We start from the raw sequence: 20659 nt of genomic DNA on the forward strand, positions 1-20659 counted from the left end.
CATCTATGAGAAGGAATATATTTCAATCATCAATGCAGTGGACAAATGGAGATCCTATTTACTGGGAAGACACTTCACCATTAAGACTGATCACCACAGTTTACAGTTCCTACTAGAACAAAAGATTACCACAGCTTTGCAACAAAAAGGGCTATCTAAGCTGCTGGGGCTTGACTACTCTATTCAGTATAAAAAGGGGGCTGACAATGTAGCTGTTGATGCTCTGTCTAGGAGGGAATTTGGGGAGGCCACCTGAAATTCTATCTCTGTGCTGCAACCTCTATGGATGGAAGAAATTGTTGCAAGCTATGAAGGGGATGAATGGGTTGCTGCGAGACTTATTCCTGCCTTGGTCAGTCCTGATGTGGGGAGTCATATCTCTGTGACTAGGGGCCTTTTAAGGTACAAAGACAGACTATATGTGGGTTCTAATGGGGGGTTAAGAAAGGATCTGATCCTTAAGCTCCATGAGAGTGTTGTTGGGAGCCACTCTGACCAAGCTGGAACTTACCACAAGATGAAGCTATTTTTCTATTGGAAGGGCATGAAGAAGGATGTGATTAACTTGGTAAAAACCTGTGAATTGTGCCAAAGATGCAAGAGTGAGACTGTTGCTTTACCTGGACTCTTACAGCCTTTGTCTATTCCAGGAGAGGCTTGGCAATGTGTGTCCATGTATTTTATTGAGGGACTTCCTAAATCCAATAGGAAGGATGTCATCTTGGTGGTTGTGGACAGGTTGACAAAGTATGGGCACTTCATTGCTTTAAGTAACCCTTATACTGCTGAGTTGGTAGCTGACTTGTTTATAGAAAATGTTTACAAACTTCATGGGCTGCCTAAGTCCATTATATCTGACATGGATAAAATATTTACTAGCAAATTTTCGCAGTCTGTTTTCAAGGGGTTGCATGTGGATTTGAATCTCTCAACTGCCTATCATCCTCAAACTGATGGGCAGACAGAGAGAGTTAATAAGTGTGTTGAATATTATTTGAGATGTATGATTTTCCAAAAGCCTAGTAGTTGGGGTAAGTGGTTGCACTTGGCAGAGTGGTGGTATAACACTAATTACCACACTGCCTTGAAGTGTTCTCCTTTTCAAGCCCTTTATGGCTATGTCCCTCCCCTCCTTGCTGATGGAGTCCACTCTGGGGGACAGGTCACTGATTGGCTGATAGACAGGTATGCAGTACTGTTGGCCCTAAAAGACAATCTCAGACAAGCTCAAAACAGGATGAAGGTTCAGGCTGACAAAGGGAGGTCTGAGAGATCTTTTGATATTGGGGATTGGGATTTTCTCAAGCTCCAACCCTATAGGCAGACCACACTGGCTGTGAGAAGCAATCTGAAGCTGTCTGCCAAGTTTTATGGTCCTTACAAGGTGGTGGCAAGGATTGGTGTTGTGGCTTATAAGCTGTCTTTACCCCCTAACTCCTTGCTACACCCAGTATTCCATGTCTCACAGTTAAAGAAGAAGGTGGGGGATGGCACTCCTGTTCAATTGGATCCTCCACTGACTGGTGATGATGGTCAGGTGCTGGCTGAGCCTTTGCAAGTGTTGGCTAAACGGTTGGTCAAGCGCAATAACAAGGCAGTTCGTCAGATTTTTGTCCAATGGACCAACTTACCAAAGGAGCAAGCTACTTGGGAAGATTTTTATCACATCAAAAGCCAATTTCCCTTATTTGATCCTTGGGGACAAGGATCCTTGGGAGAGGGGGGGGGGTGATGTAATGGCTCCAAGTGTAAGAGCAAATGGAAGAAGTGAAGCAGATAAAGCCTAGTCATACAACAGTTGGGAACAGGCCTAAACGATGTTGTCTGAGCAGCCGTTAATTCGTTGGTGAGAATAAATTGAAACGATGACGTAGGATTGGGCAGTTGCAGGGCAGCAGTTGATCCCTTCCAGCGACGTCGTTTTGCATCCCCAATTCCAGTTGTGCGTCAGTTAGTTGTAGAGAGCTGAATTGTGGGATTTTGTTAGCCTTAGCTTGTATTTAGCTTCTGTAAGAAGGATGGAAGTTCTTATGCTAAGATTTAATACAAACATCATCTCTTTTCTTCTTCTTTTATCTCTTTTAAACCCTAAATTCCTCTCTTCTACCTTCAATTTCTATCATTCTACCCCTAAGTCCATTACAGGTTCTTCACCTTTTGCAAGTCTTTATGGGGAAGAAAACCAATCATCTACAATGTTACAACTTAGGATTATATTTTAACTAAAAAGTATTACACGTTTCACGGTACAGTAAGACAGTCTTATACAAGACTTACTCACAAGAAATAAACATGAAATAGGCTCCGACTTGGATGGTTCAAGTAAAGATGCCAAAAAAGGGATTTAAGATTGGAGAATTAGATAAAAGCATAGGGAACGAGAAATTCAAAGTATCCAAATATTACTTGATAAGGGGGTTTCAAGGACTAATGGCACTCTTTATTGCACAATCGGATCTCAAACATTGGAAAATGAGATTATGTATATTTATAGGCTCTTTATATTGATGAGCAATAACAGTTACAGATTTGCCAGTTTTTAGAATCACAGCATATAATTGATTATAGCCTTCTATTGGGATTGCACTTTAGAGCTCCGGGGCATCTGACAGTACTGTTAGAGCACTCTTATTTCTAGTGATGGTAAGCATGCTTCCTGCTGAAAACCATTAGCTTCTTACAATCATTTCTTCAATCCATCTACTGAATTCCTGATTCTGCTCAAATCATAATTTTGTTTTCCGATTTTAGGTATAATTAATAATAATTTTGAATGAATCTGGGAATCATGATTGATTCTGGCATCACATATCTTCTCTTTTATTATGATCTCACACAATTCAAATTTGCTTCTTCAAGGGGGAATCTCTCATGGAGAGATCTCAATTCTTCCAAGGAGTTTGACTTTATGTTTAAAATGAAATTTTTGTAAAAAAAAAAAAAAAAAAAAAAAAAAAAAAAAAAAAGTGTTAGTTTCACTTGATGATGTTCACATACATTTTAATGATTTCTTTGATTTCTAAACTACAATAATATGATTTGTACACTAAAATAATTTGATTTCTCAATTATTAATTCGAATTTAATTAGTTTAATATTTCGTATAATTTAGTTCGAACTTAATTAGTTTAATATAAAATATAACTTGTGATGTAAATAATAGTTTTTATTAATAATAATTTTTTTATAACGTTAATTATTAAAAAAATTGAATTTAACAATATTTTTAAAATTTTAATTTATTCCACAATAATAATATAGCATAAAACATCTAGTACATTTAATTATCGAAAGAGTTAATTCCAGCAATGGTCCTCCGACTATTGTAATTTTTCAAAATTGGTCCTTGTCTTTTAATTTGGACGAAAAAGACACTGGACTTTTAGATTTGTTCCAACATTAGTCCTTCCGTTAACTTTCAGTTTGTTAGGTGTTAGTGTAAGGGCTAAAATGGTCATTTCATTAACTTGCTTTCTTCTTCCTCACAACATCTACCTTCACCATCTCCTGACAGGACAAACTGCCCATCAGGTGAGAAATTAATCTGACAGGCATACCCAACTACAATATGTCCAGCAAATCTCTTCTTCTTCTTCAGCTGGAACCTCTCCCTAGTACTATAAATAAGGATTTGATTATCCAAACTCTGGGCCGCAAGCCAATTCCCATTTGGATGTGGTGAAATGGAGGGCATAGAATGCATATGGGATTCACTAATGTACTTTATAACAACAGGAATGCCAAACTCCCATACCCGGAGATATTTATCATCACTATTAGAAGTCATAAACCTCCTATTGTCATCTACAAATGTGATTGTATTAACTGCTCCAAGATGCTGATCATACTCTTGAATAATCTGTCCAGAGTTCATATCCCACTGTCTTAGTACATAGTTCAGATAAAAAACATGGAGGATTCATCCCATTTACACTACATTACATGAAGCTATTTTAGTTTTAAACTGGAATTTTACATGTGTGTTTTCGAGCTTGCAGATTCATCTGCAAAAGCTTTAACCACTACTGCAGCACTAACCATCCATCAAAGCATAAACAGAGTCCAGTGAAAATGATCTTTTGATTCCAAAAAAAAAAAATGATATATCAAGAAAACTGCAAGATGAGCAGGTTTCTTACAAACTAACTCAGATTTTTTCTCAACAGTTAAATAAACATTTTTCAAATATTAATCGCATTTGAACTCAAATAAACTCCAAAAAAAAAAAATCTGACATATAAATTAAACACATGGGATGTCAAAAAAATTTGTCATAGCTCGCAGTTAAAAATTTAGTTCCATCATTGCTAAATCAAATATCTCTCACCGCCTTTGAGTGCCCCATGTGGCCATGTAAGTCCTCATGCACTTGCCTGAATTGAAAACATCCCAAATCTTCACTTTCGTGTCCATTCCAGCAGAAATAATCAAATAGCCATGCTTGGGGAAGAACCTAATAGTTGAAACTCCTTTCGTGTGGCCACTCCAAGTATGCGCCAATTTCTTTGGAATATAATAGTGATCATTCTGTGGCCTGGCGTCCTTAGAAGGTGCAATCCATGACCCTCTCTTCCTTACCATGAAAAGTACTCTTCTCAATAACCAAAGGCTCTCCTTTTTCTCTTTCACCTTTCTCCTCGCCCTTACTCTTCAACATACTTCTTCTGTTCCTCAGTCAGCTCAATTGCAAACCGTCTTTCTTCAAGAACATGAGGAAGAGGAAAGCAAGCTGTTTTTTTTTTTTAAAGCTAATGAAATGACCATTTTAGCCCCTACACTAACACCTAACAAACTGAAAGTTAACGGAAGGACCAATGGTGGAACAAATCTGAAAGTCGAGTGTCTTTTTCGTCCAAATTAAAAGACGAGGACCAATTTTGGAAAATCACAATAGTCGGAGGACTATTGCTGGAATTAACTCTTATCGAAATTACTATATCAATATTATATTATATGTATTTTAATTTTTAGGAATAAGGATCAAATAGGCCACTCAACTGCGTACCAAATTGTAATTAGGCCATTGAACTAAACAAGATTGCAAGCCATTAACAACACAAAAACATGCAATTTAGCCCAAAATGACTTGTTTACTTAATGTACCAAGTTACTGATTTTAAAATTAATTTTTTAAAATAATTTTTAATAAATAAATAATTAAAAAAAAAAACAGAAACTGTCCGCCGGAGACGAATCGTGTCCGACCGACTTCATCTCCATGGCTGGAGACGAACCTCCATCTCCAGCCATGGAGACAAAGATCTTCGTCTCCATAGCCATGGAGACGAGGTCCCTTCGTCTCCTTGGCCATGGAGACAAAGGTCTCTTCGTCTCCGACCTGTAGTTTTTTTTTTAATATTTTAATTATTTATTTATTAAAAATTATTTTAAAAAATTAATTTTAAAATCGGTAACTTGCAACATCAGGTAAACAAGTTATTTTGGACTAAATTGCATATTGTTGTGTTGTTTAACGATTCAATTGCATTCTTTTTTAATTCAATGACCTAATTGTAATTTGATGTGCAGTTGAATGGCCTATTTGAATTTTTACTATGTTCTGTTTAATGGATTTGAAATTTTAATAGAGTGAGTAATATTCAACAAAATAGATTATGGTCCATAATGATTGAGCCGGTACGCTGATCTTGATATTGCAGACCCAGCTGTGCCCATAGCATTGACAAATTCAACAAACAAGTTTTGACTTACCTACCACCATCACTGTTCTTGATATTGCTAAGCCACTCTCTTCATCAACATACTACAATCTCTACAATACGATTTCTGTGAAGGTATGCTTTATGTTTCTGAAATTGATTTTGCTGGCAAATTTATTTATTTTGATAGTATAGTGTAATGCCCAAATGCCAAAGCATATGTATCTTGTTCGATAGTTCTAACCATCCCCGCTATGCCCATTCTATTTCTGTTTCTATAATTGAGACTTGAGAGTAACAACTCTGATCTAAGCTTCAGAAATGGCTTTTGTTGTGGTAACTTCTCTGCTAGAAATAGTAGAGAAACTTCTGCACCCCAATCCATCTTTGGTTATTTATAATCGAGAATTGGTAGTGTCTTTGTCCAAAAAGCTCGAATTTATTCAAGGCTTTCTTGAGGAATCTGGGCTGAAAGCCAACCACAGCCAGGCGAAAAAAATGTTGGAGGCAGAGATCCTAGATGTAGCTTCTGAAGCAGAAATGAAAATAGAATCTAGGTTGAGACAAGTTTATTTGGCAGCTAACAAGGGAGAGGGAGAGTGTATAGTTGCAGCTAATGAAGGGCTTCATCAAACCTTGGAAGAAGTATTAGTAAAAGATATTGACCCAGTTGAGTTAAGGATCTTGATAGAAAAAGTAAGAACTGCATCCCCACAAGTCAATTCATTAGCAAATGATTTGAATCAGGACAGTATGGCTGGGGCTGCTACCCAAAGGGCTTTAGAGCTTGAGGATCAAGTGATTGTAGGATTTGCAAAAGATGAAGCTATATTATTGCGAAGGCTCCTTAACCAACATCTATTGAAACGAGAAGTGATCTCGCTTGTGGGGGAAGGAGGCATAGGAAAAACTACACTAGCTAAGAGAGTCTTTGAAGAACTAGCTACTACTCACTTTGACATTTGTGCATGGGTCGTCGTGTCTCAACATCATAACCTCAAAGAGATGTTAATTGGCCTTTTACGTTGTATTATGCTAATCACGAGTGAAATCGCCATGAAAGACGACTCCCAGCTAGCAGAGCATCTTTGCAAAAGTTTGATGGGTCAGAAGTATTTAATTGTCTTAGATGACATATGGACTACTACAGCCTGGGATGCCATCCAAGGATGTCTTCCAGATAATTTAAATGGAAGTCGAATCTTGATAACTACTCGGTTCACGGAGGTGGCTAGGTACACAAGTGAGGATCCTCACTTCATGAAGTATCTAACTCTAGAGGCAAGCCGGACATTATTTACGAGGAAGGTGTTTGGGAGATCCGGTGATCGGTTTTTCTTCCTTACATGTGAATATCAAACTTTTGGGAGAAATGATTTTTTGCCCTTCAAATTTGAAGACCCTAATTCGACCACCTGGGAGATCAGGAACTTTCTTCAATTCCTGGGGAATCGTATTACTCTACAATGCCATGGACTACCACTAGCAATAGTTTTGATTGCTGGACTTCTGGCTACAGTGAAAGATTCATTAGAAATATGGAGAGATGTCGAGAAAACTCTGGATGGAATAGATAGGATTGATGACAGAATTTCAAAAATACTTTCATTGAGTTATACCTACTTGCCTACTCACTTGAAAGCTTGTTTTCTTTATTTTGGAGCTTTTCCTGAAGATAGTAACATCCTTGTTAACAAAATAATCAACTTATGGGTTGCAGAGGGGTTTTTAAAGCCAGAGAAGAATAAGAGTTTGGAAGAAGTGGCAGAGAATTGCTTGCTTGATCTTATTAATAGAAGTTTAGTTCAAGTTAACGAACTAGGTATTGATGGCAAAATTAAGTCATGTAAGATTCATGACCGAATACATGAGATTTGCATCACAGAAGCTAAAAAGGAGAATATAGTTTGTGTTATTGATGAAAAAAATGCTCCAAAAACTAGTCGTTGGACAAGTTGGCAATCAAGTCATTGGCCAATCACTCAAGCAAATTATGGAAACCACACTTCCAATAAAATCCATTCCATTCTCTACTGTGGTAAAGAGTTATACCTTTCAAAATGCAGGTTGTTATACCCTTGTTTGGAATTGTTAAGAGTATTGGATTTATCTTTAATTAACTACTCACACAGCATGCCTAGTGGAACAGTGGAGTTGGTTCATTTGAGATACTTGGCTTTTAGAACTATTGGCTCTCTTTCTAAGTTTCGACTGTTGAAGCTTCAAAATTTGCAAACTCTCATTGTTTGTTCATGGATAGATGAATATCCCTTGCAACTGCCATGTGATATTCTAGATTTGCCGCAACTGAGGCACTTGCGCCTTCAAAAGAGATGTTCACAATATCTCCCAAGCATGGTTCAAAAAAATCTACAAACTCTTTATTGGTTGAAAGTTTCTAGCTTGGATCAAAACCCAAACTTTAGAATGGTTCCAAACCTAAAGGAACTAGGGATCTACATTGAAGGAGAACTACTGCCTGGTTATGTTGAGAGCCTTGTCCATTTACATCTACTTGAGAAGTTAAAATTTGAAATTGGAAGGGTTGAACAGTTTTACCTTCCTACTGCTTTTCCATCAAACCTTAAGAAATTGACATTTCGTCGTACTTATCTTCCATGGGAAAATATGGGTGTAATTGGCAAGTTGCAGAAGCTCGAGGTTCTTAAATTGAAAGATTTTGCCTTTCATGGTCCAAAGTGGGAACCAAAAGATGGGGAGTTTGGGGTATTAAAGGTACTCCTTATTGCACATTCAAATATCAAACTATGGAATGCAAATGTTCATCATTTCCCAGTTTTGGAGCGTCTAATCCTAAGATATTGTTGGGATTTGGAAAAGGTTCCAGAGTGTTTTGCAAAAATTGGAACAATGAAATTAATTGTGTTAGATAGTTGTACTTCTTCTCTTGTGGCTTCTACAAACCAGTTTTCTTCTACAAACATGTTATTGTTTATGAAAATGCCTGATGAGGCACTGCGTGTTCGTCGTGTTGGAACTAAGGTTTCTCTTTAACTCTTCTTTAAAATATAAGGTCTCTGTCCTCAAATTCGTTGTGTTAATTTATTTTTATTCTTGTTCTCATTTTCGATTACTTTTGAAGGTTGAATTGCCAAATAATGAAAGCTCTGAAGAAGAAAGTGTAGAAAGCTCTAAGGAAGAAGTTTTAGAAATCTCTGAAGAAGAAAGTGTAGAAAGCTCCGAGGAAGAAATTGTAGAAATCTCTGAAGAAGAATGTGTGGAAAGCTCCAAAGAAGAAAGTGTTGAAAGCTCTGAAGAAGAAAGTGTGGAAATCTCTAAAGAAGCAAGTGTTGAAAGCTCTGATCACGAAAAAGGGCTGAAAGCTTGGAAAAGGGTGATGAAATATCTGAAGAAGAAGGTGTTGAAAGCTCTAAAAAGGAATGCATTGAGACTGAGTGAATTGAAGAGGAAAGTGTGGAGAGCTCTAAGAAGAAAGTGACAGAGGAGGAGGATGCTATTGTATTGCAATGCAATATCGGTACAGTAGTTGGTATATACATAATTTTACTCTAATTTTGTCCAAAAGGAGGCTATTCATGTAATAGAATTTGAATTTCACTTTTCTCTTTCAGCTTGTAGACTCGTGATTGAAGTTTGTAAGGTGGTCATTGCTGACACCCACTGTTTGGTTTCATCGAGTTCAGAACTGGCTAATGTTGCAGTCCAATCCAGATTGGTGTTGATCTGTCTCTTTAGGTTGATTGAAGATGTTTATCATCTCTCTTTCTGGGGGAAAGAAACTTACACAAACAGAAAAGGTCTCTTGCTTCAGTTCCCAGTGGATTCTTCATGCACAGCTCAATGGTTCATCAAAATGTTGTATTTTTTGCTTTCCATTTGATTATATCAATATAATCCATCTGTGTTATATTGCTTTCTGTTACATCCTAAGTTGAACTCATCAAATTGGTTTGTATCTTGAAAATGCTTATTTTGAGAATGCGATACTTTTACATTTGACATTGTAGTATTTCCTTGAACTATATATATTCATTACCTTTGTAAATGAAAGGAAAGATTAGATAAATAGAAGAGTTGGTTGCAGAATAGAATACTAAAATGAGTGCAAATGGCTACATATGCAGTTGGCATTTGCTATATTTTATTTGTGATAATGGAAGAAAAAGACTAAAATTTGATTTGGTTACAAAGTTCATTTATTAGTTTCATTAGTTGTTTCGATCATTCACTGTTAAAAATTATAAAATATATACTCGACTTTATAAGATTGTAATAGTTTTTTCCATCTGGCATGTTAAAACATAAGGATTATATTCTTTAGATTTAGTTATTTTATCCAAAACCAAGCACCTGAACTACTAAAACAACCTGTGGAAATATCTTAATAAGTTCTTTGCTAATGATATAGTATAGCACTATAGCATAACCTACTCATCATTTTTCCCTCTGAATTTTATAGAGTATTGTTAGGTAATTTTATGCTATGCCGTACCTATTGAAGCACAAAGAGTCACTGCCCTTGCTCGGGCTGCTTGACCACACGGTCTTTGGCATATATATATATATATATATATATATATATATATATATATATATATATATATATATATATATATATTATCTTTGTAAATGAAATTAAAGATTAAAAAACAAAAGAGGTGGTTGCAAAGGCCAAAAGTCAATGATTAGAATACTAAAATGCGTGCAAGTGCTAGACAGCTGTATGTGCAGTTGGCATTTGCTATTTTTTTTCTACCATTTATTTATTAATTTTTTCTTTGCTAACCCTTGGTTTCATGGCTTTGTCAGATTATATCTTGGACCCTAGGTACCCATCTCCACACTCATGAGAAAGTAAACGCAGGAATCAAAGCCCCATCTTGCCGGCAAAAGTAAGTCTTAAGTGAGGCTTATCCACTTGACCAAATGCCCCGAGGGCTATATTTTATTTGTGATTGGAAGAAAAAGTTTAAAACTTGGCTGAGTTACAAAGTTCACTTATTAGTTTCATCTAGTCATTTTGATCGTTCACTATAAAAAATTGTTAAATATATAATCAACTTTACAAGATTGTGATAGTTTTTGTTAGTTGAGTAGTTGACAAATCAAAACATAAGCATTATATTCTTTAGATTTAGTTATTTTATCCAAACCAAACTCCTGAACTACTAAAACAACTCATGAAGATATCTTAACCTTAATAATGTCAAATGTTTGATGTTTCCACTCACCAGAAGACCAAAATAGTGACAGATTTGCAAAGATGAAGATATATTTGCAACATTTAAAAGTATGGGACCATATTCTTGATATTGCAGATCCAGTTGTGCCAATAGCATAGCAAATTCATGAATTCAACGCATTAACAGTTGTTGATTTTGATCTGATATTACCCAAACCCAATTCAGTAACTACATCTCCATCTTCATCAACCTAAGGTATGTTTCATACTTTCTCCCAGATGATATGTTGCCACTGAATTCCTTTTTTACTTGGATATAGTTCAGCATAACTCACTCACCACTTTGCCATCTGAATTTCTTTACTTTTTTGATAGCTTGGCTTTAAACCTTTTGTAGATCAGAGAGTTTTTAGATAGTTTTATGCGCAATTCTGAATTTCCATTTGTATTTTCGTTTTGCTATTTGTATTGTTTTCTACTGTAATACAATCCAACCATGAAATTACTGTGTTTAAGAACCTGTTAAACATCATGGTATCACTGTATCAGTATGGGGAAACAACTCTTTTGGATAATAATATATGACACCAACCATTAGTCAAGCTAACCATCTCTGTCTTCGTTCATGCTCAATATTGAGACAAATACCTCTGATTTGAGTTTCAGGAAGACTTTGGAGTTGTTCAATGGCTTTTGTTGTCGTAACCTCTCTGCTAGATATGGTAGAACACCTTCTTCAACTCAATCCATCTCTGATTCGTAATGGTAAAGAAATTTTTGTGTCATTGTCGCACAAGCTCCGCATTTTGCAAGCTTTTCTTGAGGAATCTGGGAAAAAAAACAATAGCCCACTTGCTATGGAAGCTGACATCCGGCGTGTAGCTGCTCGAATAGAACGAGAAATAAAATCTGCACTGTATCAAGTTTATCTGCAGGCAGCTAATAGGGGAGAAAAGTATGCATTTTGGGGATATATTCATCTTTCTAGGACCTTGGAACTAGCAGTAAGAGATATTGGAGAAATTGAATCAAGGATCTTGATGCAAAATGCAAATAATTTTTCATATGTTGGTTCATCAACAAATGATTTCAAGGAGGAGAGTGTCATGGTTGGGGGTAGCTTGCAATATGCTTCTAATACTGAGAATGAAATCATTGTAGGATTCGAGGAAGATGTAGAAGAGATAGTGCATATGATCATTCAGTCAGAATCCATAGAACGAGACATTATCTCAATCGTGGGAGAAGGAGGCATTGGAAAGACAACATTAGCCAAAGTAGTCTTTCAAGATCAACGTATTACTGCTTGCTTTGAAATTCGAGCATGGGTTGTTGTGTCGAAAGAATATAACCTTAAAGAGATGCTCATTGGTTTATTACGTTGTATTATGCCGATTACTAGAGAAATCTCTAACATGGACGAAGCTCAACTAGAAGAGAAACTACGTAGAAGTTTGATGGGTAAGAGGTATCTAATTTTCTTAGATGATGTATGGACTACGGAAGTCTGGTATGCCATCCAAAGATGTTTTCCACATAATTCTAGTGAAAGAAATCCAATCATGATAACTACTCGGGTAGTTGATGTGGCTGAACACTTAAGTTATTTTTGTGACATTAAAAGAATGAAGTTCCAAAATCTAGAGAACAGCTGGAAATTATTTTCTATGAAGGTGTTTGGAGTAAGATGCTTTTGCTCCCCTGAACTAGAGAAACTTGGGCGTCAAATTTCTTCTCAAATTTCTGGCAGCAACCAAAGGATCATTAAAAGTATGGAGAGAAGTTGCAGAAACGTTGGATGGAATGGATTGGGCTGATGACAAAACTTCGAAAATACTTTTGTTGAGCTATGATTACATGCCTTGTCAATTAAAAGTTTGCTTTCTTTATTTTGGAGTTTTTCCTAGAAATTGTTGTATCCCTATTAAGAAATTAATCAACTTATGGGTTGCAGAAGGATTTTTAATGCCAAATAAAAATAAGAGTTTAGAGGAAGTAGCAGAGAATTGCTTGCTTGATCTTATTAACAGAAGTCTAGTTCAAGTTGACAAAGTAAGTATTGATGGCAAAATGAAGGAGTGTAAAATTCACGATCGGTTGCATGAGATTTGTGTGAAACAGGCTAAAAAAGAGAACTTTGTTCGGATTATTGATGAAACGCATGCCCTACAAGTTTGTCGATGGATAAGTTGTCAATCAAGTCATTGGCCGATCACTCTAGCCAGTTGTGGGAATCTCAGTTCCCGTGAATTTCACTCCATTCTCTTCTTTGGCAAAGAGTTTTACTTTTCAAAATGCAGGTTGGTGTACTCGTGTTTGAAAGTGCTAACAGTACTGGATCTGTCTTTTGTTAAATACTTACATGGCATGCCTAGTGGAATAACTGATTTGATTCATTTGAGATACTTGGGTTTAAGCACTATAGGTTCTCTTTATAAGTTTAGATTGTTGAAGCTTCAAAGTTTACAAACTCTCATTGTCTGTTCATGGATGGAAGATTATCCTTTGCAACTACAGTGTAATATTTTGGATTTGCCACAGTTGAGGCATTTGCGCCTTGAAAAGAGATGTTCACAATATCTCCCAAGCATGGTTCGAGAAAATCTACATACTCTTTATTGGTTGAAAGTTACTAGCTCGGACCAGAATCCAAACTTTAGAGTGGTTCCAAACTTGAAGGAACTTGGGATTTACGTTGAAGGTGAACTATTGCCTGGTTGTCTTAAGAGCCTTGTCCATTTACATCTACTTGAGAAGTTAAAATTTGAAATTGGAAGGGTTGAGCGGTTTTATCTTCCCACTGCTTTTCCGTCAAACCTGAAGAAGTTGACGCTTCGTTGTACTTATCTTCCATGGAAAGTGATGGGCATAATTGGTAAGTTGCCCAACCTTGAGATATTGAAACTGAAAGATTTCGGCTTTTGTGGCCCAAAGTGGAAACCAAAGAAGGGGCAATTTCTGGTATTAAAGGTGCTCCTTATTGCACATACAAATCTGAAACAATGGAATGCAAATGTTAATCATTTCCCAGTTTTGGAGCGCTTAATCCTAAGATATTGCTGGGTTTTGAAAAAGGTTCCAGATTGTTTTGCAAAAATTGGAACGATGAAATTAATTGTGTTAGACAGTTGTACTTCTCTTGCGTTTTCCTCTATGAACATGCCAGATTGTGCACTTCGTGTTCATCATATTGGAACTAAGGTTTCTCTCTAATTCTTCTTTAAAATCTAAGTCCTCTGCCTTCGAGTTCTTTGTATTAATTTAGTTTTATTTGTGTTCTCATTTTCAATTACTTTTCAAGGTTGAATTGCCAAATAATGAAAGCTCTGAAGAAGAAACTGTGGAAATCTCTGAAGAAGAAAGTTTTGAAAGCTGTGAAGAAGAAATTGTTGAAAGCTCTAAAGAAGTAAGTGTTGAAAGCTCTAAGAAGAGGAAAGCATGGAGAGTTTTATGAAGAAAGTGACCGAGGAGGCTATTGTAATGCAATGCAATATCGGAACAGTAATTGGTATAAACATAATTTTACTTTAATTTCGTGCAAGGAGGGGTTATTCATGCAATAGAATTTGAACTTAACTTTATATTTCAGCTTGTAGGTGGTCATTGCCGATGTCCACTGTTTGGTTTCATCGAGTTCAGAACTGGCAAAAATGTTGCAGGAAGTCCATAAATATATTCACTTTTCAAGTCCAATCCAGATTGGTGTTCATCTATCTTTGTGGGTTGATTGAAGATGTTTATCATCTCGCTTTCGGGGGAAAGAAACATTCACATAAATAGAAAAGGTCTCTTGTTTCAGTTCCCAGTGGATTCTTCAAGCTAGCAGAGCTCAATGGTTCATCAAAATGTTGTATTTTTTGCTTTCAATTTGATTAGAACAATAAAATCCATCTGTGTTATATATTGCTTTCTGTTACATCCTAAGTTGAACTCATCAAATTGGTTTGTATCTTGCCCTGACAGTCTCTTCCTTTGTTATTGGTAGTGTTTTCTGATAGAAAGCAAATTCTTGAAATTATTATATATGTTTTTAAGATGTTAATTATTTCCCCAGATTTCATTATGGATTCAAATGAATTTTAGTTATAAAAGTAGCAATTATAACAACAACTAATATTCTACACTTTTCTTATTTTGTATTTCCTGTTTTGACAGCTAACCCATTAATTGAGACTAACAACTTTGGGTTGAGTTGCAGAAACATTTTAGAGTTGCTCAATGGCTACTAAAATAGTAGAGAACAGCAGCTTCTGAAACCAAATCCATCTCTGGTTCTTCACCTTTTGCAAGTCTTTATGGGGAAGAAAACCAATCATCTACAGGGCTCCAAGTTAGTATTATATTTTAACTAAAAAGTATCACACGTTTCACAGTAAGACAGTCTCATACAAGACTTACTCACAAGAAATAAACATGAAATAGGCTCCGATTTGGATGGTTCAAGTAAAGATGCCAAAAAAGGATTTAAGATTGGGGAATTAGATAAAAGCATAGGGAACGAGAAATGCACAGAAGTGTCCAAATATTACTTGATAAGGGGGTTTCAAGGACTAAAGGCACTCCTTATTGTACAATCGTATCTCAAACATTGAAAAGCAGTTGCTAATTATTTTCCAGTTTTGGAGCACCTAGTCTTAAAATTTTGTTGGGGACTTAAAAGAAAGTTCCAATGTCTTTTGCAAATATTAGAACATTGTAAAACTGAGTTAGAAAGCCACTTAGACCAATCCACAATATAAGCATTGGTGCTTTGCAATCATTATACCATGGACTATGATTCACTTTACAAGATAGACAGTATCATTGATATAAGGTTCATTATTCGTATATCAAAAGTTTATTTTTAGTACATTGAATGTTCTCTTTCTGAAAGTTCATTTTTTGTGTATTGAAGGTTCATTTTTAGGTATACTACCAAAAAAAAAAAAAAAAAAAAACTTTTAGTACATTAAAAATTAATATTTTATACTAAAAAGGAACATTTATTCGAAGTCCACATTGCAATGTGGACCGTGGTCCTTAATATAATTTGCCGGTGTTTTGGAAAATGAAAGAAATATATTTACTAATTTACTGTATGCAATTGTTATACAGTGGACTATGGTCCACACAAGTCCATACAACACTATGTGGACCATGGTCCAAAACAATTTTTATTATTATTATTTTTTTACTGTTATCGTGAACCAATGATGTATCATGCTACAAATATATATATTGTCAAATGAAATTATAGTAGAATTGAAACGATAATTTAGTGTTGGTATAATGAAACTAAAAAAATATAACACATACAATAATATATATTGTCAAACAAATCGGAAGTGTAATTAAAGTAATACTTCGACATTACTATAATGAAACTAGTTTGTGTGGAAAATGAAATAAAAAAATAGAGTTCAGTAACGTATATTGTCAAATGGAACTAAAGTGTAATTAAAATGATACGAGGTTGTTTCATGAAAGTGGCGGATAACATCAACCACTGACAAATGGTCGTTAGAGAACTTGTCCGATTAGCTCCTTAGCATGTTTTCCTATTGTTCAAACATGAGTGGTTGAAAATCTTTATAAATAAAAACATAATTATTTGGCATGGCAATGTTGAGCATATAATAGTATAATACATAAACATAAATATGCAATCCAACTATTACCTTAAGCTTTTAGTTGAAATGGAGCACATATTTCAATTTGGTATAGAGACTATAATCTACGTTTTACTTGGAGCCCATAAGAGAACGTGTTGAGCATATAACGTATGCCATAAGATAGAAATTCATATTCCTTATGACAAAAATAACTATATGCTAGATTTTAGTAAAAATAAACAAATAACTAAAAAGGAGCTTCTCTGAAATAGATATAAATTTAAGTTTTTACCGGAATATGTTTCTACAACTTTGGCAGTAAGGTGTTGCCAGATAATATTAAAAGAAAAAAAAAGTGTGTCTCTTTGGTTCCTCGATCACCTCCTTTACTTCTTTCTCTCATCCTCGATCTCTTCTGATCTTTATTTATATTTTTCTTTTGTCATTTTCTTTGCTTCTCTCTTTTTGTTTTGTTTTGTTTTGTTTTTTTCCTTCTTATCTTTTTTTTTTTTTTCTAAAATATTTTAAAAGTTTTACATTTTGAATTAACCAAAAATTTTCAACTATCAAAAAATATATTTTTCAAGGCAATAATGAAGCTTTCTGACCGACATTATTCGAAAAAAAAAACATACATGCACGTGTGCACGTACACAACAGGTGAAATGAACAAAATGAGTATATATTTATTTGAGTTAATGCCCAAAATTGTTCTCTACTATATTAGTGGTAGGGAATATCCCGACCGTGTTATGCCTGCCCGACAGGTGTGTCTTCGTCTCTTTCCTTCTCCTTTTGCAGGTCACAGGGCGGGTTTCTTAGGAAAGACCCGGTCGGTTCCCGACCGGGCATCGCTCGACCGGAGTGGTCGACCACCGAGCGATAGCCCTTCGACGAGAGAGTTGAGGAGAGACACGTGTCGACACTTGGCGTTGACAGCAGGGCGCCAGGGAGAACGACACGTGTTTGCCACGTGTGGGGCTAGCCGGAAAGCCGGGTTTGTGTCTCCGGCGCCGCGGCTATAAATACCCGCCGTAGCAACAGTGTGGAGGACTTTTGGACGATCGATAAGTTGTTATCAGAGCATCCCGACCGCAGTCAGTCGGCACTCGGAACAGCTATTTAGATTGTACTTAGGGCCTTCACCTCGATCAATAAAAGAGTTGTTTGCTTTAATTGGTCTTGTGTTATCTTAATTACCGCTTGCGTGGCAATTAGCACTATCAATTAGTTTTTTTCAATTTCGTCCTAAACGATTTTGGTGACCTAATATAGTTCTAAACTTTTGTGTTTCGCTCAATTTAGTCCTCCGTTTGTTATTCGGTCAAATTGGTGTTAAATAAATGGACAATTCAATAATATCGATACTGACATCTCTTTACTTTCAACCTTCGAAGTGAGAAATCCCTCTTTTTTTGTACGAATTACACCCAAAATTACTCTCAGGCCTACGAATCAAATTTTATATTCGCAGGTTTAGTAGTGATTCTGGGAGTAATTCGTAAAAAAAAAAAAAAAAAAAGGGATTTTGCACTTCACATGTCTATGAGTAAAGAGATGTCAATATTAAAATTACTGAATTGCCTATTTATTTAACAACAAATGGATGGAATAACAAATGGGAGACTAAATTGAGCAAAAACATAGAAGTTTGGGACTAAATTGAGTAAAAACACAAAACTCTAGGACTACATTAAGTCACCAAAGTCGTTTAGGACAAAATTGAAAAAAACCACTATAGTCGAGGATCTTTTTGAGTATTAACTCATATTTATTTTGTACATTGAAAAGAAAAAATAAATACTTAAAGTGTTAAACAAATATGGATCGGATCGGACAAAATGACCACTACATCAGTTGGTCACATAGATAAAGTTTGAGATGAACGATCAGGGATCGAGTTTCACAGTGACAATGAGGTAGCTTCTTAAACAAAGTTCATATACATCACTAATTTTATTTTCTCTCCAAATATATTTAGGATAATCATAATATTGAAGTGGTTAGAGTATAAGAGTAATAACCATTATATCCCCTTCACCATGTCCTTATTCCTCCCATTAAATTAAAATCTGCGTGATTGAAACAATACATTAATTATTTCTCTAATCATAATTCACGAAATATTGGATGGAACACTACAAGTCTACAAGCCTACAACCACTCTAAGGGTGTGTTTCGCGGCAAATTATTGTGTGGACCATGGTCCACACAATGTTATGTGGACCATCACAAAAAGTACATTTTTAATAGAACAAATTGCACTTTAGGTCCTATGAGTATTAGGATACTGACAATTTGAGTACGTGACTTTCAAAACTCCCAATTTAAACCTTTAACTATGCAATTTTTGGCACTTTTGGTCCTCCGGACCAAATTGCCGGCCAATTTTGGCCGAAAAAACATAAATTGGTTCAAATTATTTTTTGACGAGGGTAAAATTGTCATTTCACTCTCTTCTTCTTCATTCACCCCCTTCTTCTTCTTTCTTCTTCTTCTTCGTTCTTCTTCTTCTTCTTCATCCTTGCACTGGGAGCCAAATTAATCTCCGATCCGATCCGATCCTCCTCTTGGCCGGATATAATGAAGAAGCAAGGTTGTGAAGTTGAAGCATTGGGCATCAGCTACTCAATCTCCACTCACCAAAAACACGGACAGGATCCGGGGGATTTCCGGCGGCGAGAGGCGGCGCGTGTCCATTGGCGTGGAGGTTTGAATCTGGCGCTTCTGGAAAAGGCTTCAAAGTCACATTCTTGCTCAATCCCCTGCACCGAGTTTGTTAATTATTGATTATTGATTATTGATGTGATATGGATTACGGTAGTATGTTAATAAGTTAGCATAGGAGGTTTGAATGTGGATTACGATAATGTCGACCGTTATAGACCATACGAAGTTAAGGATAGCAGTGGCGGTAGTGACGACGGAGATGGCGGAGGCATGGCGATTGAAGGCGAGGGAGCGGCGGCGGCGGCGACACTGGACACTGGAGAAGCGACGGAAACAGGGGACGACTCAGCTTCTGCGGCGGAGGAAGGCGATGGCGATGGAGTCGCAACGAGAGGAGCGGGAACTGGGGTCGGTGGCTCCGCTGCGAAATACGGCGATGGAGCGGCGGCGAAACTCGGTGCAGGGGTGGCAGCAAGCCTATGGTTTTCTTTTGCAAGTTTTTGCATGTGTGGCAAGCTTCTGCTCCATAATCTCAGGATGAGGAAGCATCTCAAATGGAGGGAAACCACTAGGTGGGGGCCGAATCGAATGACCATAAGGATCAGGATGCACAGTGCTTGGACTGCTATCGAATGACTCCTATGCTGAGCGAAGAAGAAGAAGAACGAAGAAGAAAGGGAGAATGAAGAAGAAGAAGGGAGTGAAATGACAATTTTACCCTCGTCAAAAAACAATTCGAACTAATTGATGTTTTTTCGGCCAAAATTGGCCGGCAATTTGGCCCGGAGGACCAAAAGTGCCAAAAATTGCATAGTTAAAGGTTTAAATTGGGAGTTTTGAAAGTCACGTACTCAAATTGTCAGTACCCTAATACTCACAGGACCAAAAGTGCAATTTGTTCTTTTTAATATACTAAATGTACATTATTTTTGTACTAAATGTACATTATACAATATAATGTACACTCAGAACAAAAATAATGTACATTTCCTGAATATAATGTACATTATTTTTGTACTGAATATACATTATTTTTATACTGAATGTACATTATTTTGCAATGGACAAAATATGGTCCATACAACTTGTGTGGACTATGGTCCACACAATAATGGTTGGTGTTTCGCTCATTAGTTTACACACTAGGAATGAGAATCAAAATTATAGTCAGTATTTGGTTGATAATTTTTTAAAACATAACTATAGATTTTGATTACCCTTTCAATTAAAAAGATGTATCATTTCATCTTATTGGTCATTTAACTTTTAAGTTTGGATTAGTATTTTTAGATTTTTTTTGTTCAAATTAATGCTTTTGATGTCATTATATTAGGATCAATTGCCTTGATTTTTTGTTTTCGTATTTGTAAAACATTTATTCTCATTATAGGGTCATACACAACTAAAGATCAATATTGGTAATAATCATTTCAATTCCACCAAACTACCAAACATGCAAAATACTTTCATCAAAATCCATTACCATTACCAAGTATTTAATTTTCATTCCGATTCCAATGTGAGAACCAAATGCTCCCTAAATTCTCTCTTAATTACTCTCTTCAACATATTTT

At 36.1% G+C, this 20659-nt stretch overlaps 4 protein-coding genes and 1 long non-coding RNA gene across 11 annotated transcripts in view; 3 read left to right on the forward strand and 2 right to left on the reverse strand.

Annotated features, from left to right (window-relative positions):
• Window positions 1–3454: 3454 nt before the first annotated feature.
• LOC109172828 (pre-mRNA-processing factor 17-like) lies at window positions 3455–4581 on the reverse strand. Its single transcript, XM_019322054.1, has 3 exons — window positions 4328–4581; window positions 3977–4033; window positions 3455–3884 (listed from the first exon to the last, which is right to left on the reverse strand). The coding sequence occupies exons 1-3, from the start codon at window positions 4579–4581 to the stop codon at window positions 3455–3457; spliced, it is 741 nt and encodes a 246-aa protein (XP_019177599.1).
• A 1242-nt stretch (window positions 4582–5823) lies between these two features.
• LOC109172850 (putative late blight resistance protein homolog R1A-3) lies at window positions 5824–20589 on the forward strand. 7 transcript variants are annotated; one of them, XR_002052796.1, is made up of 4 exons: window positions 5824–8663; window positions 8764–9164; window positions 9261–9282; window positions 14421–14690. XR_002052796.1 is itself a non-coding variant. In XM_019322087.1 (3 exons), the coding sequence occupies exons 1-2, from the start codon at window positions 5982–5984 to the stop codon at window positions 9118–9120; spliced, it is 3039 nt and encodes a 1012-aa protein (XP_019177632.1). In that variant the 5' UTR covers window positions 5824–5981; the 3' UTR covers window positions 9121–9140; window positions 20579–20589. The 7 variants fall into 7 exon arrangements, 3 of the variants coding, with proteins under 3 accessions (XP_019177632.1, XP_019177631.1, XP_019177629.1); XR_002052794.1 differs by having other exon boundaries at window positions 8764–9171; window positions 9254–9282; window positions 14421–14499; XR_002052795.1 differs by having other exon boundaries at window positions 8764–9159; window positions 9254–9282; window positions 14421–14499.
• LOC109172868 lies at window positions 7698–13206 on the reverse strand. Its single transcript, XR_002052803.1, has 3 exons — window positions 13183–13206; window positions 12682–12685; window positions 7698–7780 (listed from the first exon to the last, which is right to left on the reverse strand). It is a non-coding gene; the product is annotated as an uncharacterized LOC109172868 (long non-coding RNA).
• LOC109172849 (putative late blight resistance protein homolog R1B-14) overlaps window positions 11187–20659 on the forward strand; it is a 361300-nt gene continuing 351827 nt past the window's right edge. Inside the window, exons 1-2 of the mRNA XM_019322082.1 lie at window positions 11187–11399; window positions 11483–11618. Of these exons, the coding sequence (XP_019177627.1) occupies window positions 11356–11399; window positions 11483–11618 (180 nt within the window). The 5' untranslated portion in view covers window positions 11187–11355. The remainder of the gene's footprint in view (window positions 11400–11482; window positions 11619–20659) is intronic.
• Window positions 11851–14332, forward strand: LOC109172855 (putative late blight resistance protein homolog R1B-14). The gene is made up of 2 exons (XM_019322098.1): window positions 11851–14025; window positions 14126–14332. Exons 1-2 carry the CDS (start codon window positions 12628–12630, stop codon window positions 14276–14278), a joined length of 1551 nt encoding a protein of 516 aa, XP_019177643.1. The 5' UTR covers window positions 11851–12627; the 3' UTR covers window positions 14279–14332.

This window comes from Ipomoea nil, unplaced genomic scaffold, assembly GCF_001879475.1.
Source record: "Ipomoea nil cultivar Tokyo-kokei standard unplaced genomic scaffold, Asagao_1.1 scaffold0436, whole genome shotgun sequence".
Lineage (NCBI taxonomy): Eukaryota > Viridiplantae > Streptophyta > Magnoliopsida > Solanales > Convolvulaceae > Ipomoea > Ipomoea nil.